Here is a 24,033-nt window from a genome sequence, read left to right as displayed (position 1 = left end):
TTTCCCTTCCCCTCCTCCTCCACCTCCTTCATCATCTTCTCCATTTCTAGGATTTCTCCAATCCCAACCCCCATTCCTCCTATCCTCCCACTCCGCTCCCCTACCCCTCTCCACTCCTCCATTCTCACCTTCCTCTCCTCCTTCCTCTCCTCCTCCTCTCTCTCCACTCTTGCCACCGACCTCCTTCCCTCCTCTCTAGCCACTAGACCCACCAACTTCTCTCCCACTCTTGCCTTCCTTCCTTTCTCCACTTCTTTTTTCTCTTGGGTTAGACTGAGGTATTATAGGAATTTCACATTTTTTAAAACAAAAAAATACTCAAGAGTTGTAACCTTAAGCAAACTAAGATGGTTTACAGCGAAAATAAATAAATAAATGTGGTAAGTTGTATTTTTGGCATAAGTTATGGTGGTTTTCACTTAAAAACCCATGGTAAAAAGGATAACGATGATAGTTATAGCTCTGCTTCACAACAGCAAAATAGCAAACATACCTTCCTACCTCACTCAAGGAATATTATGAAAGAAGCAACAAATTCAACTAACTTGAAAGTTGTGACCATGAAAGACTACAAAATGTTGATCATAAATCAGCAATGGAAAGATGAAACAACAAACTCACTAAATTTTGATCAAAATCTCATCAGCAAAATGATGGTGAAGCTGCATTCACCGGTATATGAACATGCTTGCTGCCTACTTGCTTCTATATTAATTGAACTCTACTGACAGGGTTAGGACAAAATTGGAGGATCACATCTCCCAAACATAAGTTCTTACAGAGAGATCAGAGGGGAGGATCTAAATATACATTTCATAACTATTATGTTCATACAAAGAGATCAGAGGGGAGGATCTAAATATACATTTCATAACTATGTACATTGTGATTTACTGAAGATACTGATATCTACAAAGGTTAGTTATTGAGAATTCAATCAGTCACCTGTAACTGGCGCTATAGTATGAAGAAACCAATATGAAGTTGCTGCAACCAATCTGAAGTATACCATCTTCAGCAGACTGGGATGTATTTCTGATGTTATAGACATTCTCTTCTCCAAAAGCATCAGATTAGGGCAAGTTGAGCATAGCTCAAACACCCGTTTTCTTAAATAGCTCAAACAACTGTTTTTTTAAATAACCTCCTTGATATCTCATAAATTTGGTTGTCACTAGCCAATTGTCTGCAAATCTAAACGTTAGAATATATTAGAATTAGCAGAAAGAGAATAGAACAATTAACCAAAAGAAAATATGGAAACTAATCAGCACAAATGGTGGAGAAAAATAAAGCAAGTTGTCAATTAGTGGAAGTTGACTTGTTCAAAGAAACACAATTCAACTAACAAAAGTATACTTATGAATCATGAATAAAATATTATTAATCTGATACATGCATGACAGTATAATCATAATACATCATTGCATGTATTAGTAAAAAAATTAACATCATGTGAAATCAACCTAATAACCCTCTTAAATTGATTACTCGTAGATTTTCTCAAACAATCAGCAATAGGGGTCAAGGATTCCCAACTGCCCCTGGACACGCTTAACTGCATAAAAACCTGAAGTGAACTCTCCCTTTGCCATTCCCATCAAACTAGGACCTACAAACCCTAATTTTGGAGGAAAGTTGGCGAAGAACTAGCTTATAACAGGGTTGTTACAGGTTCAGGGCTTTCCTCCAAGATAATAGATTTTTCTCCTATCCGAGCAACAGAGGCTGATGTTATCTTCATTATGTCAGAAGAAGAAAAGGTATATCATGTCCACAAAAAGAGAAGCGTATTTCAATCTAGAACAAAATTTCTTGTCCTTGGTAGAATGTCGGTAGGTAAAGATCTTACCATCTGTTTGTTACAAGTAAAATTTTCTCACTTGCAGCTTGAAGTCTTGGTAGATCCAGCCCTTGATGAACCTTCAGACTTCTTTGAAGAAATAAGAGCTGAAGATAACAGCGCTTCAACGTCATCACGCTGCCGTTTTCGTGTTGCCATCAAATTTTTTGGAGCATTTCTTATCTGAGGCCTTCCATCATCCTTCTCATTTAATAGCTTACTTTCCGCTGCTGATGGAAAAGTAGAAGCACTTGGACTCAATCTACCACCAGATTTACCGTGTTCAGAACGCCTATGCAATCTTTTTGCCTTCGCTTTAGATGTATTTTCCAGATTAGGTGTTTGGCAATTATATGTGTCCTTCATTCTATGGCTTCCTTCAGCACAAGAGGAGACAGCTAATGAACTATGCCGATTTGATTCACCAGATTTATCATGTTCAGAAGCCTTGGAGCTTGCTTTTGACTTGTCCATCAATACCTTATCGCTTTGGTTTATGACCTTGACTTCAGCAGGAAATGCTCACTTTGAAGAATTGCTGGTGGCTCAATTTCCGTAGATTTATCATGCTCAAAAGATGTTCGCCTCTCTTTTCCCTTCTTTGTCAATACTACATCACATACCTCAGAGCCTCCTCCAATAGAAGAGGCTGCAGTTGCACTCTGCTGCCTCAACTTACTAGATGTCACATGCTTAGAAGATTTCCGAGCCTCTTTTGCCTTCTCTATCGAAGCTTCATCACTTAATCTGTGGCTTTCTTCTGAAGATGTCATTGCAGAACTCTGGCACGATTTACTAGATGTGTCAGATTTACAAAATATCTGTATCTTCTTTTTTTTCTTGATCAATTCTTTAGAAGAATCTGTTTCCAACTGTACTTCCTGAACAATCTTGTCTCCTGTTTTGGTACAATTTTGTTGTTTTTGTGAAGCATTATCAGCACTTGCCAGATGATTTTGCTGGCCTTGAATCTTGTCGCGCTCACCTTCAAAGCTTGGAAGAGGGTGACTTCTTTTTGTTGATACCCTATCCTTGTGCTTCAGTGCGACTTCACTAGAATGATTATCATCGTTTCGCAAATTCTGTGATCGCTTAGGATGTTGATGTAATTTCTCATCTTTGAGGTCACTTGTGCCCTTGGGAAATTCTTTACTATTGGTTCTACTCCTATCTTTTCCAGTGGTCTTTGGATGGCGACTCCAATATGGATCCGACTTAGAACCTGAGTTTTTGGTGACTGCAGATACGGCGTTCCTAAATATGGAAACATAAGGCTTAGAAACCGACATGAACAAGTTTCTTTCCTTCGCATTATCAATCAAAGAAGACCAATGGAGATTCCTCTGCAAAGTTCTTGCATTACCAACTATCCATAAAGAGAATCTGGCCCGTGTAAGAGCAACATTCATTCGTCTTACATCAGCAACAAAACCTATGGAACTTGATTTGGTAGAATCTGAGGCTCTAACAGTGGACAGTAGCAATATGTCGACTTCGCGACCTTGAAATCCATCAATAGTATTGAATTCCATTTCAGAAACTATATTTGGCCCAAACGCAATTGAAAAACGAGACCGCAATAATGAAAGCTGGCTCCTGTAAGGAGTTATGATTCCTATTCTTCTAGATGCAAACTCCGATGAATAGCTGTATCGAAAATCAACTACCCAGAATTAGCAGTAGTTTTCAATGAAATAGGAAGGTAAATTAACATATAAATAATAAATACTCATAATAAAAAGATTGCACCCTTGATTTCTTAGACTTTTCACATGTTCGAACCTCAAGGTGCAGTAATGACACAACCTCATGTTTTTGGCATACAACATTGTAAGTTGATCAAATAGGATGAGCAAAATCATCCAATCCACACCTTATGATCCGCAACCATGTGAATTATCTTTTAAAAAAATGAGTGCCCCTACCTGCTCTTTAAAAATGTAAGTATTCGAATGGCTGCTTCAACCTCAGACTCATTATAGAGGGATAAGGAGGCAGAACTCTTTCCATGATGCTCATGACCATCAACAATATCAAAGAACATGTAAGGGCCAAGACAAGCATTCTCATGAAATGATGCTGATTTAGTGGCCACCAGAGCTCCATTTAGTAGTTTGTTCTCATAAAAATGTAATGATGGAAACCTGGAAATCTCAGGGTGCATACGATACTGTAGAAATGCAACAACAAACAAAAATAAATAAGCAAAGGTTGCTGATAAGCATGTTGTCAGGAATACCAACTCCAGTTGTAAAGATTCGTGACTAGCTAAAAGAATATCTATTTATATTATTCTGTGTTATGACACAAATGTCAACTTATATTCAACACATTGCCTCACCATTATTAAAATTATTCAAACAAACAAAAACAAATACGCAACAGTTGCAGATATGCATGTTGTCAGGAATACCAATTCCAGTTGTAAAGATTCATGACTGGCTAAAAGAACATCTACTTATATCATTCTGTGTAGTGACACAAATGTCAACTTTTATTCGACCCATTTCCTCACCATTGTTAAAATTATTCAAAGAGTGAAAGATAGAGAAAGTCAAAGTTGCATAAAATTCCTGTTTTGACCTTTTTCTTCCAAAAATGAGATACTTAACCTCCCCTTTTCGTAATTTGCCTTTCCTTTTAATTAGTCATAACTTTACCCATTATTCAAGCAAGGATCGTCCTCGAATTCTGGAGGTCAATGGATGTATATATCGTGTTTTTATGCCAAATTAGATTCATTTTTTAGAATCGATCACAGTAAGAAAGGCCCCTTCGCTCACTCAAATTAGCTGACACTAGTACAGGTTCAATCTTTTCTGATGGAAAACAGACAAATCAAAGTAGAGACCTCACAAGTGATACAATGGTGTCATAGCATACTAAATACGTTGGAAGGGAAAATGATGAAGAACAATCAAAGAAGGAAATATGATAATAATCTGAATACAGTCAGGGTTTGTTTCCCAAAAGAGGGGGAACCAACTAGCAACTTCTACGCACAACCAAAATATTTACGAGTAAAAAAAGAGCTATAATTTAGTAGCTAGCAAACATAATAATGACACTTCCTACTTTGTATTCTGATATTACACCACCACTATATGTTTCTGTTAGACACTTTCACACTCCTGTATTTTCTATAAATATTCTTTTAAGTTAATTACAAATGGTAATTTATTAATTAAAGCAGTAAACTTTTGTGTACTATTACAGCATATAGGACTTAGTAATATATATAGCCTTATAAAGAGGTTTACTTATATTAATTATATATAGAGAGAGAGAAAAACTTATGTCAACTTAAGTGGACGTCCACTAAGTTTCTTATCCATTGATGATCACTTGATTCAGCTACATTGTAGATGATCCGTTCCGTTGAACTTGATCTACATATTCTAAAACCCAACACACCAAATTTGGGGTGAACCCCTCGTGGTTTGACCCTTCATCCACTTGTATCAATTTTAACGGGTTCAAATGAATAGAACTTTTTACATGACTCGACGGAGGGTCAAACTACGACGGGTTCACCCCAAATTTAATGTGTTGGGGTTTTAGAATATGTAGATCAAGTTTAACGGAACGGATCATTCACAATGTAGCTCAATCAAGTGATCATCAATGACTAAGAAACTTAGTGGATCTGACCACTTAACTTCGATACATAAGTTTCATTCTCTTCTCTCTCTCTCTCTCTCCTCTCTCTCTCTCTCTCTCTCTATATAATATTATATATATATTATATATACTATATATATGATATAATATATATACATATTATATTAGAGGAGAGAGAGTGAGACTGAGAACCAGAGTAGTGAAAATTGGGATAGTCTGTCGTTTTGAAGTACAAGTAAAAATTTTTAATGTTTGGTAGTGAGGTGAACACAATCCGCGTCCACTCATTCAAATGGGGACCACATTCACACATGGGGTTGAGGAGTGCATGAAGATATATAACTATTTGAATGAATGGAAGGGATTATGACCAGCCTCACTACGCAGAGGCACAATTTTGTATATGCTTGGTACACAACATACCCATTTTATTATATATATTATATATAGTATGTATTATTAATATATATAATATATATATTATATATATATAGGAATTTCTTTCTTTAAAAACAGCCCAAAAAAATAATTTTCAAAGTCGACTGGGTTATTCTTTATCAAAATCGACCCACTTTTTGCCCAGCGTGGGCTTAATTACGTTCGTTAAAACAGTCTTGAGGTTTCCAACCCAACGTTTAGGCAAGTTCATTAAAGCACGTGCGGCAAAAAGCTAGGTCGATTTTTGATAAATAAAACAAAAGCGCGTCGTCGATTATTAAAAAATAAAAATCATGCTTTTGGGGTGTTTTAAAATTTGTTCATATATATATATGTGAACTTATAAGTCAAACTTCTTTTCTTTATAACCTATATATATATATATATATAGTAATATAATATGATTATGAATACTCATATATATATACTATATATATATAATATACTATATAATCCTAATTGATGTATTTAATAGTGCGATATTTTTTCTCTCTAGTATTCGAAATTGGTTATGACTTTTTATTATGGCTATCATCATGTATGTATGTGTGTGTATGTATATGTATTTGTATATGTATGTATGTATGTATATATATATCTATACCTTTGTGTGTGTGCGCACGGGTGTGTGTGTACGCGTGTGTGTGTGCGTCACCTACATACATATACAAATACATGTGTGTACAGCCTTATTGAGCATGCAAATGCACATGCAACTGTCATCAATACTTAATTATTCTATTTTTTGTTGAAAAAGAGTCATTCTAATACCCTACATATCATAGATATTTCTTAGCCCTTTTCATGATATTTATTCATTTAATATGCGAAAATTTTTCTTAGCTTATTCGAAATTGGTTATGACTATTTATATTGGAATATATTAAAATCCTAATTGTTGTATTTAATGTAATTATTTACAAAAAAAAACTTATTGTGTTATACTTATATAATTTTATACTATAAAATGTAATAGATATTTAATTAGTAAACTCCTCATGTCTTTAGTGAGATGAGGGACATTTTTCCATGTCCTTCAAACACTTCCTACCCTCACTTAGTTTTTAATATAGTTATGCGTGTGTGTGTATTCGACCCTTATATTATGATTGCATGTGTACCATTTAAAGAAATATACCCTTCCTTATGGTATGAAGTTATTTATCTTGAAGATCTAAAAAATCTCTTAAACATTTACCTGTTGAAAACAACACTTTTGTGTTAAAAACGAATTTCTAACACATGGAAAAATAGATAAAGATAAAGAAATAGAATCTTTACATCCACCCCTTGAACTAACACAATGTAAGGGAAAGGAAAAAGTTAAAACTACTCCTATCAAAACTCTCGAATCTTCCAATAGCTTAGCCCGACAAGATCGTATTCTCTTGTGGCTGAACAGAATAATTTTACCAACATTCCCCTTCAGACAATAGGCGAACAAATAGAAAATATGCTCATAGATATGAAAAAGTGATTTCCTCATGTTTTCATCTTTAGTTTGTGTGTGAGTTTGCTTTGTATTATTTTCCATTGCGAGTGTTTCAGTACTCATAAGATAAGAGTGTAAGTATTAGCATGTGCTAATACTATTTTGGTGCTGGCTAGTTCATCTCCCAGCTATCACTTTGCATAAGTTGTTTCGATATGTAAGTTTTCTCTCTATAAATATTACTAACTAGTTTGTGTTTAATCTTTATATTCTTGTCGTAGTGTTGTTCTTCATTTATTTATTTAGCTTCCATTATTCATTTTCTTGCTTCCATTTTTACTATTTACTATTCTTGATATACATGTAAATGAAGATGAAGGTATAGTTATTAGTATTTATATCCTCTCCTCCATCCACACTACAATCTTCACATGCAACATTTTTCATATCAAGGATATATATATGGGAAATATGATTCTAAGAAGACATCATAGATTGAATCTAAGGATACACCCCTCAATCTATAGATTAGACTGTTTCAGTGAACGATCTGCTCCATTCATCATGATCTAAATGCCTTGAAACATCTACAAAATAAAAATCATGATGTTTGAATATTTTTAACACATTTTTCATTGTCTCTTTGGTTGTGTTGTCATAAAACCATTAATTTTACTATCACTTGATGCATTTGTAAATACAACCCGATATGCCTAATTTTTTATTTATATGCTATCTGAATCATTGTTTTAAATATCGGCCGATAATCGATATTATCGGCCGAGTTATCGGATTTAAGAGCTCTTCGCTAGGATAAGTTGGTTTTGTAATCGGTTATCGTTTTGGAGTTTATCGGCGAGTTATCGGCGTTATTAGCACTTACCAGGCGATAAGTAAGGTTTTTTTATCGGGATTATCGGTCGAGCATTTTGAGTTGGATTGTTGAGTTTTTAAACCCGACCCGACCCGCTTTCTACAATTAGTTAGTGATTCTAAACATGATGATTTATATTTTGGTATGTTTATATTTCATTAAGCATGGTTAGATTACATTTTTTAGTTATTATATTATATATACACCATCCAGTATATCACTCCGATAAATACTACTTATCCCCGATATATCCTCGATTTTCGCTATCCGATAGGGATTTTGGCTGTCCGATAAATCCCCGATAACCAATATTTAAAACCTTGATCTGAATCATATAGATCAAAATGAACTCAGTGGATCAAGTAAATTGATTGCATATAATCTAATTTTGAAGGTGCATCCTTAGATTCCATCTAAGGTGGCTTCTTAGAATCATATTTTTCTATATACATACATATATATATATATATATATATATATATATATACATATATATATATATATGAGAAAAATGGGTATGCTTGATACCAAGCATAAATTTTGTGTTTAGTAGTAAGGTGTCGTATTCTCATCCACTCATTTCACTTCTCAACCACTCCCAAATCCATGTAAATGTAGACCCCGATTTCAATGAGTGAGGGGAATATTGTCACTTCACTTACCAAAGCACAAAACTTGTGCTTAGTACCAAAATCATACCCATTTCTCTCCTCTCTCTCTCTCTCTCCTCGTCCTCTCTCTCATCGTCATCTCTCTCTCTCTCTCCTATATATATATATATAATATATATAATATATAGTATAGAGAGAGAGAGAGAGATAATGTTTGTTTACATCTATGTATAAGTTGAAATTAATAATTTACATAAGATGATTATTGTTTTTCGATCCATGTGCTATTAGGATCAGATTTCTATCACATTTTAAGCCTCTTTTATTATGTTGAAAATTATAAATTGGAAGCCACTCGTTTTTGAACTAGACTATAATAGCCCATAATCAATCAACTAATCTCAATATCTCTTAGAAAGGACTTACATGCAAATAGGATATTAATAGTTTGCAAGTTTCATCAAAACAAGTTGTCAAGATTACAAATCTCTTGGATTTTGTTGGCCACTTATTATTGGAAGTTTGTGGCAGTTCAAGGAAACGTGTTCCTTGGATTCTCCTTCATAAAATATTTAAATCCAATGAGCTTTATGCAAATACTAAAATATAGGGGGTTTTCCACAAAAAAATACAAATATCCTTACTGCATGTTTGCTAAGGCCACCCGTTAATGGCAAGATATCATTAGAAGCCATGAATGACTCGTAAAAATAAGAAGAGGAAAGACAAGAATAAAGAAAGATAAACAAATATTTCATGCAAACATAATTCTCTCAAGGCCTGTGCTTCCTGAACTCTTTGCTGAAGATTGAGTTAGTGTGGGGAAGATAATGAAAAGATAGCCTCCAACCCCAAACCCTAAGGTACAGATCTCTCTTGCCCAATTAAGTCTCCAATTTGGGTGATAGTGATAAACCAATTTTGATTTTGCTATCTAAATAAAAATTATGAAATAAGAATTTCTTGGACAAAAAAATGAAAAAGAAAAGAAAAAAGATGAACAAGAGCAAATATAGAGAAGAGATAAAGGGAACATATGGAAAATTATCTTTAGACTCCTATTCTCACAAAACTTTGCCTATTAGCCCAAATTGAGTAAAAAGGATATAGATTTTCAAAGAAAACTTGCTTTGGCCCCCTTGAAGCTCAAAATGTTAGTGCTTGGGCCCTAACAAAGTAAATTAAGATCTTGAATAAGCATGAACAATTAGCTATAGACCCCAGTTGTTCTACACTTTTACAAGTCCAAATCGAGAAAGTATATAGGTCTGGATAATTATCTATAGCCCCCCAAGCTGCCATAGATTGTTAGCAGGTCCAATTTTATTGTTAAAAAAAGTTACAAATTTGTGATAGATTGCTAAAAGCTAGCAATAAGCTTATGTGAATCCTATTCATAAGTCTTGATTATTATTTGATTATATTTGATCTTATTTGGACCTAGATTATTAAGTAATTAGTATAAGTTTATATCAGTAGGGTTTTAACCTTATAATTTTATACAATAGGTTCTTGAGAATATCGAGGGGAATCAAATTTGGAAGATTTTGAGACACTCCAATTGGTTTAGAGGTGAGTTCATTTCTCACTAGAATTTTTATAATACAAACCATGTGAGTATTATATTTGATTGATCGTGTGCTCGAAAAATAATTATTCTAATATTTTTCATGTATATAAAACACAATGTGATTTGATCTATTTTGTTGCGGCCTAACCCATAATATGAATTTAATTACGTATGAGATACTGAAAGTAAATTTGATTTCGTATAAATGTGATAAGTGATTTTGGTTCTTATGCGATCTCAAATAATTGTGAACATTGCTTTGTTTATGTATTGAAAAATGAAATAATTTAAATGTGTTTTAACAGTTTGACAAATCCATGAGGTTTTCCCTTGATTTGGTATTTGACAAAAAAAATAATAATGAATTTCACGAACTGTTCTGATTGAGATAATGAGATTTATGATGATCCACTTGATTTTAAGTGTTCATAATTTTGACAAGTGAACATACTAATATTATTTTGGTACAAATGACGAAAACAAGCAATTTGACAAGTAATGTGTTTCTAAATCAAATGATTTGACACGTGATGTGTTTTCAAAATCAAGTTATTTGACAAGTGATTCTCGATATTTTCAAAACCCGCAAAAGTCCACTATGGAGTGATGTGTTTGTGCCAGCCATATGGTTCGAATGCACTTTTACGTGGCCCATTTGGGCATTTGAAACGGGGCCCTTTTGAGCATTTGTGATGTGGCCGGCAGCATATGGCAGTGCTAGGTGCATTTTGTTCGTGAGAACTGTGTTATATGATGAGTTTTACATATTCCCATGCTACTGGGCTATAATATGCATAGCATTTAGTGTTATCTATGAGGTGATTCTTACAACTATGTGAACAACTCATCAAGATTTGGGATTCTGAGATTTGACTGTGAAATTGAGAAATAATAGTCTTTTGGTTTTGCACAAAATTTAATAGTTTGTTTTCCTTCTAAGTATTTATCTTGATTTTAAAAAGTCTGGTTCAGGAATCTATAACAGTATATTCAGTTTGCACATAAGAAAGATTTTTAAAATGTTGCATTCTTTCTTGAAAATGATAATAATGTGTTCTTTTACACAATATTTTGTCATTTCATAAATTTGTGCAAAACCTATAGTTCACTATTTCTAAGAATTATTATTTTGCTAGATATCTTGAAACTCTAGTAGAATATGTTATCAATGAGCTTTAGCTCACTTTGTCATTTTCAATTTTTTTTCAAATCTGGTGTAGCTTTGCGTATAGACTAAACTTTTTGTTGTGGCATGTCGCAAAGAGGCGTTATATAGGAAAACATCTCTTTTGTGTTATGTATAACCGAACAATATGTTTTGGTTCTATAAAATGCTTTTGTAACGGTGAAATTTTGACTTGTACTTACTCTGTGTGTGTGTGTGTATATATATATATAGTTTGCTCTAATCTTCTATCATCAACAGGTTTATATATTTAGAGAAAAGCTCTGTGATATGAAATGTCAAGCTTGACACGTACATAAGATTTGTCTTGTGCATAGGTCGTTGTTGTCGCGTGCCCGTAAAATATCATCCGCTACGGTTTCGGGGTGTGACATAGAAACCCAAGTGACCTTTTAAAATCATAGCTTTGAACGTAGGTATGGGTTGAAATGAACCCGACCCATGTTTGACGAGGTTCAAGAAATGTATACGAAGTGTGGGATATACGTCTAAGAAGTGTTTGACAAGTGTCTTAAACTAAAAATATATCATATAATTGAAAACATGTCTGAATAAATGTATGCATATATCCAAGGAGTATCCATGAAGTTTGGGTATGGGTAGGTGTTGGATACCAGTCGGGTACAAGTACGGCTTCATGATGGAAGTACCAGGGTAACATAATATACAAGACATGTCAAATACCAGACATGAGGCTTTTCTTATAGAGCACATGTGAAAATAATAATAACCTACATAACCATATGTTAATAAGGTGACATGTTCAAGCAAAACAAAATCGAACATTTCAATGCAGGGATGACCTTACTGCAATGTAGGAAGCATTTGCCAACCAGTGCTATCTAAGGAACTCCCCTTTGGCACTCCACACTCATATGTACAATTAGTAGACATGTTAAATGCAGAAATGAGAGTTCAATTTTAGAGCAAGCACATGTTCACACACTTACACATAAGATGAATATTTTAGATGGTCTATATTACCTGTTCCGTAAGCATCACTACCGGGTGACCAGCTCTTTGTAATCTTTCAAACATACTACATTCATAAAGAAATTTGCTAGCCACACTAGAAAGGACGGTAGCTGGAAGTTGCTTTGGATCTCCAACCTTCATTAAGGAAAACTAATAAAATGAATCCCATTTCAATCAATAACAGAGTTGATGAAATGAGACAACTACTTACCATTATGCATTTGGTTCCATAAGATTTAAGAAGCTGAAGAGGAATCAGTGTCGCTGGTTCAAGAGCCTATACATTAAGATTACAAAACAAAAATACATAAGAAGATCTTTATGCCAAAACAATATAAACTAAAGCATGTACAAGGGACAATGCAGAAAGAAGTACTTACTTGGGCAGCTTCGTCAATTACAACAACATCGAACAAACATTGTTCAGAAAATCGTCCAAATTTATTGTTAGAAGCTGATTCAGAGCAAACTCCATACAGGTCACCACCACAGCCACTAAGTGTCGTTACTACAATTTCAGCCTCCATTAGGATTGATTTTCGAATTTTTTTCTTGAGAGACCAGCTCTCCTCAGATGCTTTCTTCTCTCGGGACTGAGCAGCAGCAAGTTCTGCACAGAGAACTCTTTTCTGCCCATACAGGATGTTGAGTTTTGCTCCCAGTGCAGCATCAGATATTTCCTGCATATCATCACCATTACAAGCCCTGGCATCAGAAGATTTACTTGAGTTCGCATCAGCATTATCCAGTTTAGCACGCCTAGACTCATAATGGCGTATGTTATCCACTAATTTCTCAAGTTTAGAACGAAGTGAACTAGAAGACTTAGCATTGGTATCAGTTTCTAGATCAGCATTGTTTCTGCTGTTATCTGCCAACCGCTGTTCAACAAGCCTATCTATGAAAAAAGGTTGTGAATTAGGATGGACAGTCTTTGCATTGCCAACCCTTACAAGATAAGGTTTGTACACCTTTCCATCGTTCCCATAAAGACCTTCATTAATTCGCGAAACCAGTTCATCAACTGCTGCATTTGACTGTGCACAGATAAGAACCCTCCCTCTCGGAGAACGTTCAATTTGTCCAAAGGAGCTTTTTTCAAACTCATTGCTCATTTGTTTTGCAAGGGCTGCATCCTGCCAAGCTCTTGCAATAGCAGCAGATTGGCCAATCTGAGTTCTTGGGTTGGCGCATGAGACGGTTGTCCTTGAACTGCTATTCCATATGTTTGAAGAACAACTCTCACGAGTTGAATGTAAAGAAAGCAATGCACTAACAGTAGCAACTATAGTTCTGGTCTTACCAGTTCCTGCAAATCATATGAGATGAAAGTTTGGATATATTCTACCAGCTGAAACTCATTGCATAAATGTTAGTATAACACTAAATTTTACAAGATCAGAAAGGAATTTCACCTGGAGGACCCTGAATGAGGCACAGTTCAAAACTACTTCTTGAAGCTTGCGTTCCAACTGCAATGCTTATAGCTTCAAGCTGACTGTCATTAAATGATGATTTAAGCATGTCCTGCAACGGCCTTGTGAGCTTGCTTAATTCCGCTTTTCTATATTCATGATGTCCAAGAGAGTGTTCAACAGGATTCAAGATTGCTGGAAGCATAGCAATGTCATGCAATGATGAAAGGGCCTGAAATTCTCTAATTTGAGGGGTAATACTCATAGCTCGATTTAAACACCATTTGCTCCGTTCAGTCAGAAGCTTCATCACTTTATTTAATCGGGAAGAGCCATTCATAAGGTAGAACCTAATGACAAGAATTGTTGACTGGCCTTTATTGCTTTTCTCACGCCTTTCCACCTGAGATACAAGAAGATTGTAAGATGCAACAACAGAATACATACAGCACAATAAATACACAAAAAAGGGGGAAAGAAAAGGAAGACTACATAAACTTAACACCTTCCCAAGTATGTGTACATCTTGGGCAGAATTTTGCAAAGGTTCTCTGGTGAGCAGGACCAGATCGTTTTCTACACAGCCCTTGGATGCAGCAGACTCGTTATCATCAGGACGACCACGGACGATATGAAAATCGTCAATCCTTTCAACTGAAAGTATACAAAGACTACCACAGAAAATGTCATCTGGAGATGTCTCCATATATGAACTATGCAACTGAGCTTTGAATTCCTCCAAAACCAAAGGCCGGAAAATTTCAACATAATGCTCGACTGACTTAAAACATAAAGGCACCTCCTTTAGATTGGCTGAAGTTGTGTTTTTCTCATTTGTACCAGGAGATAAACCCACAACATTGAAGTAATCTAATTCTAAAATGGGTCTATACCAGTCATCCAATCTTGGAGGCTTAAGTCTTTTAAATCCTGTGCCCATTCTCTTACCAGATTTGTTATTAGTTGGCATTTGAAGCTGTATAACTTTCCGCTTCGGAACAGTAGTTATTGGCTTTGTCAGCACAGTGGGTGGACGTTTAACGTTATCAAGATCACGCTCCAATGGATCATCAATGCTGTCACAAACTAACTCCTTAATTAGAGCATCATCTTTTTGAATTTCCAAACTATTTTTGCGGGTCCTAGAAGAAGAGATTTGAATGGATGAGTGGTGTTTAACAGATTGGCTGGATAAAGCCTTGCAATATGACCTGGAATCTTTAAGTGATCGGACAACATCTTTGGCAGTCATACTGTTTATCTTCTTTCTATCTGTATCTTTTGAGTGGATAAGAGAAGTGTTTCTACTAACAGAAGAACTGACTTCATAAGGCAAACTTTTGTTGTCAAGCACATCACTTTCTTCTTCTTGTGAAGAAGTTGGTGATTCCGCGTCAAATATTCTAGATGGAAAAGGCTTGAGAATGTCTCTTGACACGTTGCTGTTAATAGACTCTGTTGGCCCATTAGATAAGACACATTTACGAGAATCTTGTGGTAATGCGTCTTCCAGTATAGGCTGCTTTGACTGGTCAGAAGATGAAGAAACCAACTTTGGTGATGCCATATTTACTGTTTCATCATCCAAAAGAATAATAAGATCTCGATCCCCACGTTTCTTCTTTGATTCAATTCTCTCAGCATCAGCGTATTTGGCGAAGTAAAATGTGCTATCTACATTCGAACTCCGGTTTTCAAGATAGGGTTCTGACTCAGGCTTACTTACTTTAACTTCAACAGTGCAAGAAGCTTCATCAGATAATGAATTGATAACATGGAGTACCTCATTCTTCAAGCTATCGACAACAGCGCTATCTGGAAGGCAAGAACTCAAAATTAATAACGGATAAAAAGAAATCAACAAGAGATAAATGTGCTATAGATCTCTTTAGAAATGGGCCAAACTGACCAGATGAGATAATGGCTTCGATGACACTAATTGTGCATAGAATTGAATCACTACATGAACGTTTGAAAAGGTTCATGAGAGCTAGCAAGCACTGCTTCCAACGCCTTTTGATTACAAGCAGAGATGATTTTCCTAAGTCCACCAGACAAGAAAGCCATTTGAAGTCACGAAGACCAGAGACCGCTAGCATTGAACTCCATGACAGCTTTGGTGCAGAGCAAAAAAGACTTTCATAAATACATGGAAGTGTATCAAGCAACCGGACAAATGTCATCTGAAACAATAAAGTAGAGCTTAGAGAAGGTGGATACAGAACATGAAGGAATGTCCACACACAGAAAGAAATCACATAGAACGCCCAAACTAGGCAATATAACTTGCCCGCAAATGCTAGAACAAAGTAAAAAAGTTGGATATGCTTAACTGCACAAGTTAAATGGTAAAAGATAGAAACCTTTCTAGAGTTATACCTGATGGGTTTTGCTTTCAATAAATTCTTTCCCTTCCGCAATGCATTTTAATGTAAATGGCCACATAATTGATGAAAGTAAGTAACTGAACTTCTCCCAAGATATCATGTCCACAATGATTGATGAACACCCTAGGGTACCTGTGAAATTGTCAACACAAGGTTGTCGCAAAAAACCCCCTTCAGATGAGAACTTAGTGTTTGTATCTTCAACGGAAATGGTAGGTGGTTGAGTCTTGACTACATCATTTACTAGTTTGTTGACAACAAAAAATAAGTGTTGAAGGTTATGAAAGTTAGCCAGGATGGAAGCAGCTTCAACCTGGAAAGCAGACATATCAACAATAACGGTTAAAGGGTATATTATAACTTGAAATGACAGCAAAAGGAAAAAAACACTATGGAAACAGTAATTCATGTAATCATAAATTCTTAAAAAGGGTTAACTGTGAGGAGTCAAACATTCCACACCTAGTTAGTTCACTAATTTTCTTAATTAACAAAGAACTGGTTCTGTTCTTTAAGCAAGAACATTTGAAACTGTATTCCAACATGAAGAGCTGATGTAGTGCACAACAGTTCCCCATCTCTAACAGGAGGACAAAAATATGTACATGATAACCTGGGGAAGGGAACTAATTAATAGTTAACATTTTTTCATTGTTCATGTATAACGTTCCATTAGCAGGCTGCTGACCCACCTAGTGGAGGCGGAACCACTCTGTCACTTGGGACCTCGGTTCAGGTGAATTAGCACCTGCTTTAATAAGATGGGCTGCATGGGTACTTTGGGTACTTTTTCGTTTTTTTCTTTTTCTTTTTTTTTTCTTTTTGTGGGGGGGTGTTTGATTAAACATTTAAAATCTCAGGTTCAAGACCAATGCCCAATAAATGATTTAAAAGGGAAGCAGCCATCACGCCTGATCCTTAATCTTCACCCACCCGGACCTTCTGAAGACCAATGCAGGTGAATTAGCACCTGCTTTAATAAGATGGGCTGCATGGGTACATTTTTTTGGCTTTTCAAGACCAATGCAGGTGAATTAGCACCTACTTTACTAAGATGGGCTGCATGGGTACTTTGGGTTTTTTTTTTTTTTTTGGTGGTGGGGGGTGTGTGTTTGATTAAACATTTAAAATTTCAAGTTCAAGCCCAATGCCCAAGAAATGATTTAAAAGGGAAGCAGCCCGCCTGATCCTTAAACTTCACCCACCCGGACCTTCTCTCCCTTAGATACCTTTCAAGAGCATATCTGTCGCGGCATGCGTCTTCCTTTAGGTAAATACCTTCTCCAAGTAGCATAATAGGTACTTTTTTCCCCTTTTTTTCTTTTTCCCTTTTTGTGTGTATGTGTGTGTGTGAGAAACTTGTTTGAACATCCTCTTTCTCCTCCCTCTACTCTTTAACTCCCCTTTCTGTTATTTATTCTTCCCTTCCCATCTTTCCTTTTGTTGGTAAGACACGCAGCAGCAACAATGACAGAATGCGATCTCTGTTGCAGCAAGCTGGATGCCAGAAAGCAGGGGTGAGAAGGATAAATACGAGGGAAGAAAGAGAGGGGAAGAGAATATTTCCTCAGTGTGTTTATAAACATTCTGCTTTTCATTAAGTTTCAGAATTTTTAGCCCAATTTTCTAAATGGGGGTACGAGGCTAGGCACTAGGTGTCAGCCCAGCAACCCACTGTCTTGCACATTTTACGACATATATAATACTTCTATTTGAGTACTGTATCAGTACCCGTACCCAAACTCTTTGGACACTCCTTGCATATATAAATACATTTATTCAGGCATCTACTCAATTATACAATACATGTTTTAATTTAAAACATTTGTCATACATTTATTTGAACATATACCTTACACATCCACTTCTTGAAACTCGTTGGACATAAGTCATGTTCCAAACTATGATTTAAAGGGTTGTTTGGATGTCCTAAAAAAACTAGCGATTTTCCAATTTATAATCCACATAATAAAAGAAACATAAAAATGTTATAGGGATTCTGATTCTCATAACACATGAATGAAAAAAATATTGATCTACTTTAAATTATAAATTATTAGTTCCAATATATAATATGTATATGTATATAAATATCTATATAGTCGTGTTCCGGTACCCTACCTTTTACAAATTTACCATGTCGCGTACCCGTACCGGTACCATACCCATACCGATACAACATAACACACAAATTACTTTTAACTTCAATAAAATTGTTATGCACAAGAAAACATGTGTGTTTTTGCTCAGATTAGGTAATTATGGTAAATCTGGATGATCATAAACTTTTTACCCCTACTCTTTGGCGTCTTCCTCTTGCTTTCCCTCCTCTCAAACATTGAGCTGAAGTTAATTAATTTGGATTTTGGGCCAATTGGTAATTTGGCCAAAAAGCCAGGTTCAACTAAACTATTAATTCAGCCTGTGCTCACTTCAACCAAGCTAAATCTAATTCAATTGTTCATATTACATTAACTTGCCTCCCTATAGTCCCCAAAAATGATTATTTCCTTTTTCTCAGTCCGATCATTCGTCTTGTGCTCCCTCTTCCAAGCTGAATATCTGAGTTCATTAATCAATTCAGATTTGGGTCGATTAGGTAAATAAGGCCAGAAAGATAAATTCAATTTAGAAATGTTAGTGCAACCCGTGCTGACCTCAATTGAGATAAACCTAATCAGTTATTCCTATCAAAATGACTTAATAAAGGCTCCTGGTGCACGCTCGAACTATTGATTTCCCTAGTCCCACCATGGTCAATAGGAAAAAGGTAAAGAAGACAGAAAAAAAGTACAGGATCACTCATTGAGCAATGTACCAAATGCCATATGCATGATAAACTTCTCTCAGATCACACCGACTTAAAGTTTATTGGCAGTTAGTAACCTAGGATTGGTCCAACCTTCGTTACTGAGTTTCCCAAGTATCAGCCAAAAAGAAAATTATCTTGGTTTCGTCCCTTTAAAAAGCAACACAAATAGGCTTAGCAGATACATATCAGTTTCTGTCACTTCACAGAACAGATTAGAGTCTTACACTACTGTGCAAGAACACAAACTTGCATCAAGTTCACTAATATATAAAGCTGTAAAACTCTATGACACAAATGAAACCAAGAGATCTTTAAAGAGCTGTATGTTAAGTTGGTCATGAGGTTATAAATAACAATATATTTTTAGAAAAATTGTCTGAGAACTGCAAAACAGTGGGAAATCAATGCAATATTTATCTACCGCATGAATTTATTTTAAGGTCTTGCAAGGTCTACTGAAACACAGAAGACCATTCCCATGATGAAAAAGAGTAGATAGTTACTAGTCCTGACTAAAGCTTTATAGACTGGTATTTGGGACGATAGTGAAATTTGATGTTATTTTTCTGCAATTTAACTCAATATTCTATGGGAATTATAGAATGAGGATGCCTTAGAAAAGTGGATCCATTCTGAAACATTAGAAAAAAATTGAAGAACAAAATTAAAAGGATGGGAAAACATTGGTTGCTATATAAGCCAGCAAAAAGGGGGGAAAAAGAAAAAAATGGTGTAGACTTCTATCGGTATTAGGACTTTGATTTCTCTTTTTATTAGAAAAATATTGTTGTAACCTAATCTATCAAAGACAAGTTACTCAGAACTCTAATTGTTTTGGAGATCTTTTTTAACCCAAACTATAAGGAATACTTACTTTAGTATGGTTAAAGTTCTTTACTAATTACTATTATTTACAACTAGGTTTCTTAATGATCAAAATGATGTAAATTTATACAATACTTCACATTTCTTTTAAAGGTAAAGATGGAGTGGATGCACTGTGGGATCTTCTTCTCATGTATTTTCTTAATGATAGTTTGTTGAATGATGTGGCCATCAAGGTTTTAAATATCGGATGTCGGGTTCATGTCGGACGGCTGAAATCCATGTCGGATAGCGGAAATCGGGGATATATCGGGGGATATGGACTAAATATCGGATTGCCATATCGGGTGGGCGCATATGTACAATATCATGTCATAAATGTAATCTAAGCATTCTTAAATTCAATATAAGCATACTTTATAAACTTTATAGACTAGACATATAAAAAAGTAAACAATATATGAGAAATGTAAAGAGCTAAAATGTAAACAATATTAGAGCTAAAAAAGTAAACAATATACGAGAAATCAGGGATTATTAAATGATAAACAAGGATTATTACAAGGATTACTAAAAATTAAGACATTGAATCTTTCATATAAATTAAACAAGATTAGAGCTAAAATGTAAAGAGCTAAAATGTAAAGATATAAAAAAATATTTATGCAAGCATTCCCATCATATTAATTAAACAAGGATTATTACCGGAGTTGAATCTTTCATATTCCGAGGATTACTAAAAAAATCAAGTTAGAGCTAATTTTACTTTTAATCCAAAAGAATTATTTAATTACTTTTTGTCCACAATTTGCTCCAAGATACAAAAAGAAACTTATGATGATAATTTAGGAAAAGAAAGAAGAGTAAAAAGAAAAAAGGGAAAGTTAAAAACCATGATATATCGCTGAACCGATTTTCATAAATTTTGGCCGATTTTTCAAATAGGAAATAGCGGCCGATATATCCGATTTTTCGCCGACATGACCGATATATCGCCCAAAAACGATATGCGACTTGTATTTCCCCGATTTGTGTCGCTCGACACCTCGATCCGCTATATCGGCCGACATGTCCGACATGTCGGCCGATATTTAAAACACTGGTGGCCATGGTTGGAAGCCATATAGGCATGAAGCCGAGAAATGTAGAACTTCCTTTCTTTATCCTTCACCCTTTTCAAATTTTCTACATTCTTTATCGTTCACCCTTTTCAGATTTTCTACGTTCGTTCTATAGAAATCTAAGACAAACATTAAGCAGATATGAATACTACTGGAAAACGTCCTTGATCCAAAGTCTTCGCGGCAAACCCTAACCAGAATTCCTAAATTCTATTTGGTTCCTTCTCCCCCTGAAACCCTAATTTCCAACAGTTCTGCATGCCTCTAAGCGTAACAAAAGTACAAGGGTTGTACACACTTTGCACGCGCTGGCTCCTCATAGAAAGAACTGAACATGAATTTTGTAGTTAGCTTAATGAAAACTTTAGGGGGAAATAGGGGCATGCACTTCAGACAGAGTAACCAAACCACAGAAAATCACTCATTATAGGAAAAAAAATAAAAGATTCAGTAACCAATTCGCTTTTGGTAATTTCATATGCAGGAATCAAATGACTGCAAGGCTTCAAAACTATGTGACCATCGTAGTGGATTTAATGATATTTGTCAAATATTTTCATATGTTGAAAAAAGATGGTTAACTACACTTAGTTAGAAACCTCACTTTAATCATGAATAAAGCTCAGTAACGCAAAATTCCTAGAAAGCATACCTGTTTTAAAGCATACCTCAATCCCAAAAACATGGCAGATAGAGAAGACGCACTGGAGCAAAGGAATTTAAGTTGAGAAGTCAAATCACGTGCCTTCGACATGTGTTCCAAAATGACCTTGTCTGCTTGACGTATGGCCTGAATACAAATGAATATCTCACAAAATCATAAGGTTTGGAAAAGAAAATAAACTGAACTATTTCAGCAAATAAATTGATTCATATAATATTCATTAGTTTCTTCTTACAGTATATACTTTAGTAACTATTCTATACGATAAAAATTGATTAGAGTTAGTTAGCACCCTCACATGATCAGGATCTATAAGCAAAACTATCAAACATTCTGCCATTTTTGGTTCCCAAGTCCACTGCCTATGAAGCTCATGTTTCTCCATTTCGAGAATAAAACCAGCAGCAAACCTTCGAAAGAAAAAAAGAGGAAAAGGGTGATGCATGTGTGCATGTGAGTGAGACCAAGGAAAATGTCAAGCAACCTAAGTAAACTATACTCAAATAAACAATGTAATTAAAATAATAATAATAAACTTCAAACCTCTTGAATGTTTGTATCAAGGTATTGCACATGGATGAGACCTTAACTGAATTTCTTGATTCTTTGCCATCTCCGCCATCATCAGAACCATTTGGAATTTCCCAACCAAATGACGAAGAGATTTCTCCGGCATATGATGATAACCAGTCTTTCGTAGAGAGTGAAGACTCAGTACTAGTATGAGGCATGATTACAGAAACATGAGATAATGCCCAGAAGACAGCCTTGGAAAAAGATGCTGGAAGCATTGAGGGGCCCACTTCTACCAAAGAATCAAACCATAACATAGGTATGCAAGTCCACTGGCTACATTCCTGTGATGCAAGCTTGTTCTGTGTATTAAATTCATTCCAACAACATTTATCCTCCTCAACATCATGCAAGAATGGGACTTCATCCTCGTCATCAATCGTCAGATGAGAGATGGTAGAGTTAATGTTTGAAACAGATTGGTATTTCGTTTTTAAAGATATCATAGCAGAAACATCAGAAATAATGATAGTTTCTATTAGATCAAATGCTGGCTGGCGAAGAGAAAAATGAAGTGATGCATCTTTCAACGAATTCACCACAGAAGGCCCCCTGTTAAGCCAAAAAAAAAGTTAAATATATCTGCCTCTATGTAAGAAAATAAAATATAATTCTCATAGAACTATCAAGACAACATGATTCCCATCTGAATTATAAAGGTTGTACTTCTTGACATTACAAAACTAATGTCTTGAATGTCGGAAGAAATCCTGCAGATTTCAGATCTTGGAAAGAAGAGAAACATCAATAGATGACAATAAAACATAGAAGGACACAATAATAACATCCACATCTAAAGATGCATAACAAGCAAAGTCATAGAACTAAAAAGGGAAAATGGCAAGTGGTATTCATGTAGCACTGAAATTCAAAACATTGGAGAGAAAGCAATCTGTCCAAGAAAGTTGAAGACAACAAAGCGTGTTGAAGGATTTAGGGAAAATTATTGAAAACTCGAAAGAAGTCAGTGGTAAATGTTACACAAAATCAAAGCCAAATGGTCCTAACAAGGTGTCATTATAGAGATTATTGTGTAAGAAAGTCAAAAACACAAAAGGAAACTTGAAGAAACTATAGAAACATGTGGAAATGCAGATGCGATATTTATAAAGTCAACAGAGGGCAAAAAACATGATTATTGCGATGAAAAAATTACTCTTACTTGTACAAACACTCTAAAGTTTAGAAAAGAAAGGATATAAATCATAACAATTCAAAAAATTAAAATACAATACATTTTAATCATCTAATAACTTTGCCTTCCTTAGCCCAAATCAAATTACAGTGTCATTCCTCTCCCTATTTCTAACTAAATTCAAAACATAATACTATTATTTTTATGCTTATGCCTAATCAAAATTCATTTCTAAGCCCTAATAGAGTAGTTTTTGGTGAATAGGGAAAAGAATACAATTCATAAACAATTAGCCTCGTCATGCAATTGATTAATTAACATATGTCAGGATTTTTTTTGTGATAGGACAAAGTGCAAGTTATGGTATATACATTACCAACTACCTTTCTTCAAAGACTAGTTCTATATCATTTTGATAGATAAAAAATAAGCTATAGTTATTTGCTTTTCTGTATGGGCTATGGGTATGAGTAGAAAAGTCTTTTTTTTCACCATTACTACTAACATCATCAGTTGTCACTCATTATCCAACCTTTTTTTTCTTTCGTGCA

General features: G+C 35.1%; 1 protein-coding gene across 2 annotated transcripts in view; it reads right to left on the bottom strand.

Annotated features, from left to right (window-relative positions):
• Window positions 761-24,033, bottom strand: part of LOC109840158 (helicase SEN1) — a 31,150-nt gene continuing 7,877 nt past the window's right edge. Inside the window, exons 9-21 of one of the 2 annotated variants that reach the window (XR_002246811.1) lie at window positions 22,318-22,899; window positions 22,073-22,184; window positions 21,763-21,900; window positions 16,345-16,665; window positions 15,875-16,148; window positions 14,471-15,780; window positions 13,966-14,368; window positions 12,931-13,859; window positions 12,762-12,827; window positions 12,560-12,685; window positions 3,769-4,013; window positions 1,853-3,490; window positions 761-1,186 (exon numbers count right to left, since the gene is read on the bottom strand). Coding sequence is in view for 1 of the 2 variants with exons in the window: in XM_020408689.1 (XP_020264278.1) it covers window positions 2,338-3,490; window positions 3,769-4,013; window positions 12,560-12,685; window positions 12,762-12,827; window positions 12,931-13,859; window positions 13,966-14,368; window positions 14,471-15,780; window positions 15,875-16,148; window positions 16,345-16,665; window positions 21,763-21,900; window positions 22,073-22,184; window positions 22,318-22,899 (5,659 nt within the window). In the remaining variant the exon portion in view is untranslated. Of the gene's footprint in view, window positions 1,187-1,345; window positions 3,491-3,768; window positions 4,014-12,559; window positions 12,686-12,761; window positions 12,828-12,930; window positions 13,860-13,965; window positions 14,369-14,470; window positions 15,781-15,874; window positions 16,149-16,344; window positions 16,666-21,762; window positions 21,901-22,072; window positions 22,185-22,317; window positions 22,900-24,033 lie in introns of those variants that run through there. The other variant, XM_020408689.1, reaches the window with a different exon arrangement.

The sequence above is a fragment of the Asparagus officinalis genome, chromosome 5 (genome assembly GCF_001876935.1).
Source record: "Asparagus officinalis chromosome 5, Aspof.V1, whole genome shotgun sequence".
NCBI classification, from domain to species: Eukaryota; Viridiplantae; Streptophyta; class Magnoliopsida; order Asparagales; family Asparagaceae; genus Asparagus; species Asparagus officinalis.
The sequence above is the reverse complement of the archived record's forward strand: the minus strand, read 5'-3'. Positions and strand labels throughout refer to the sequence as shown.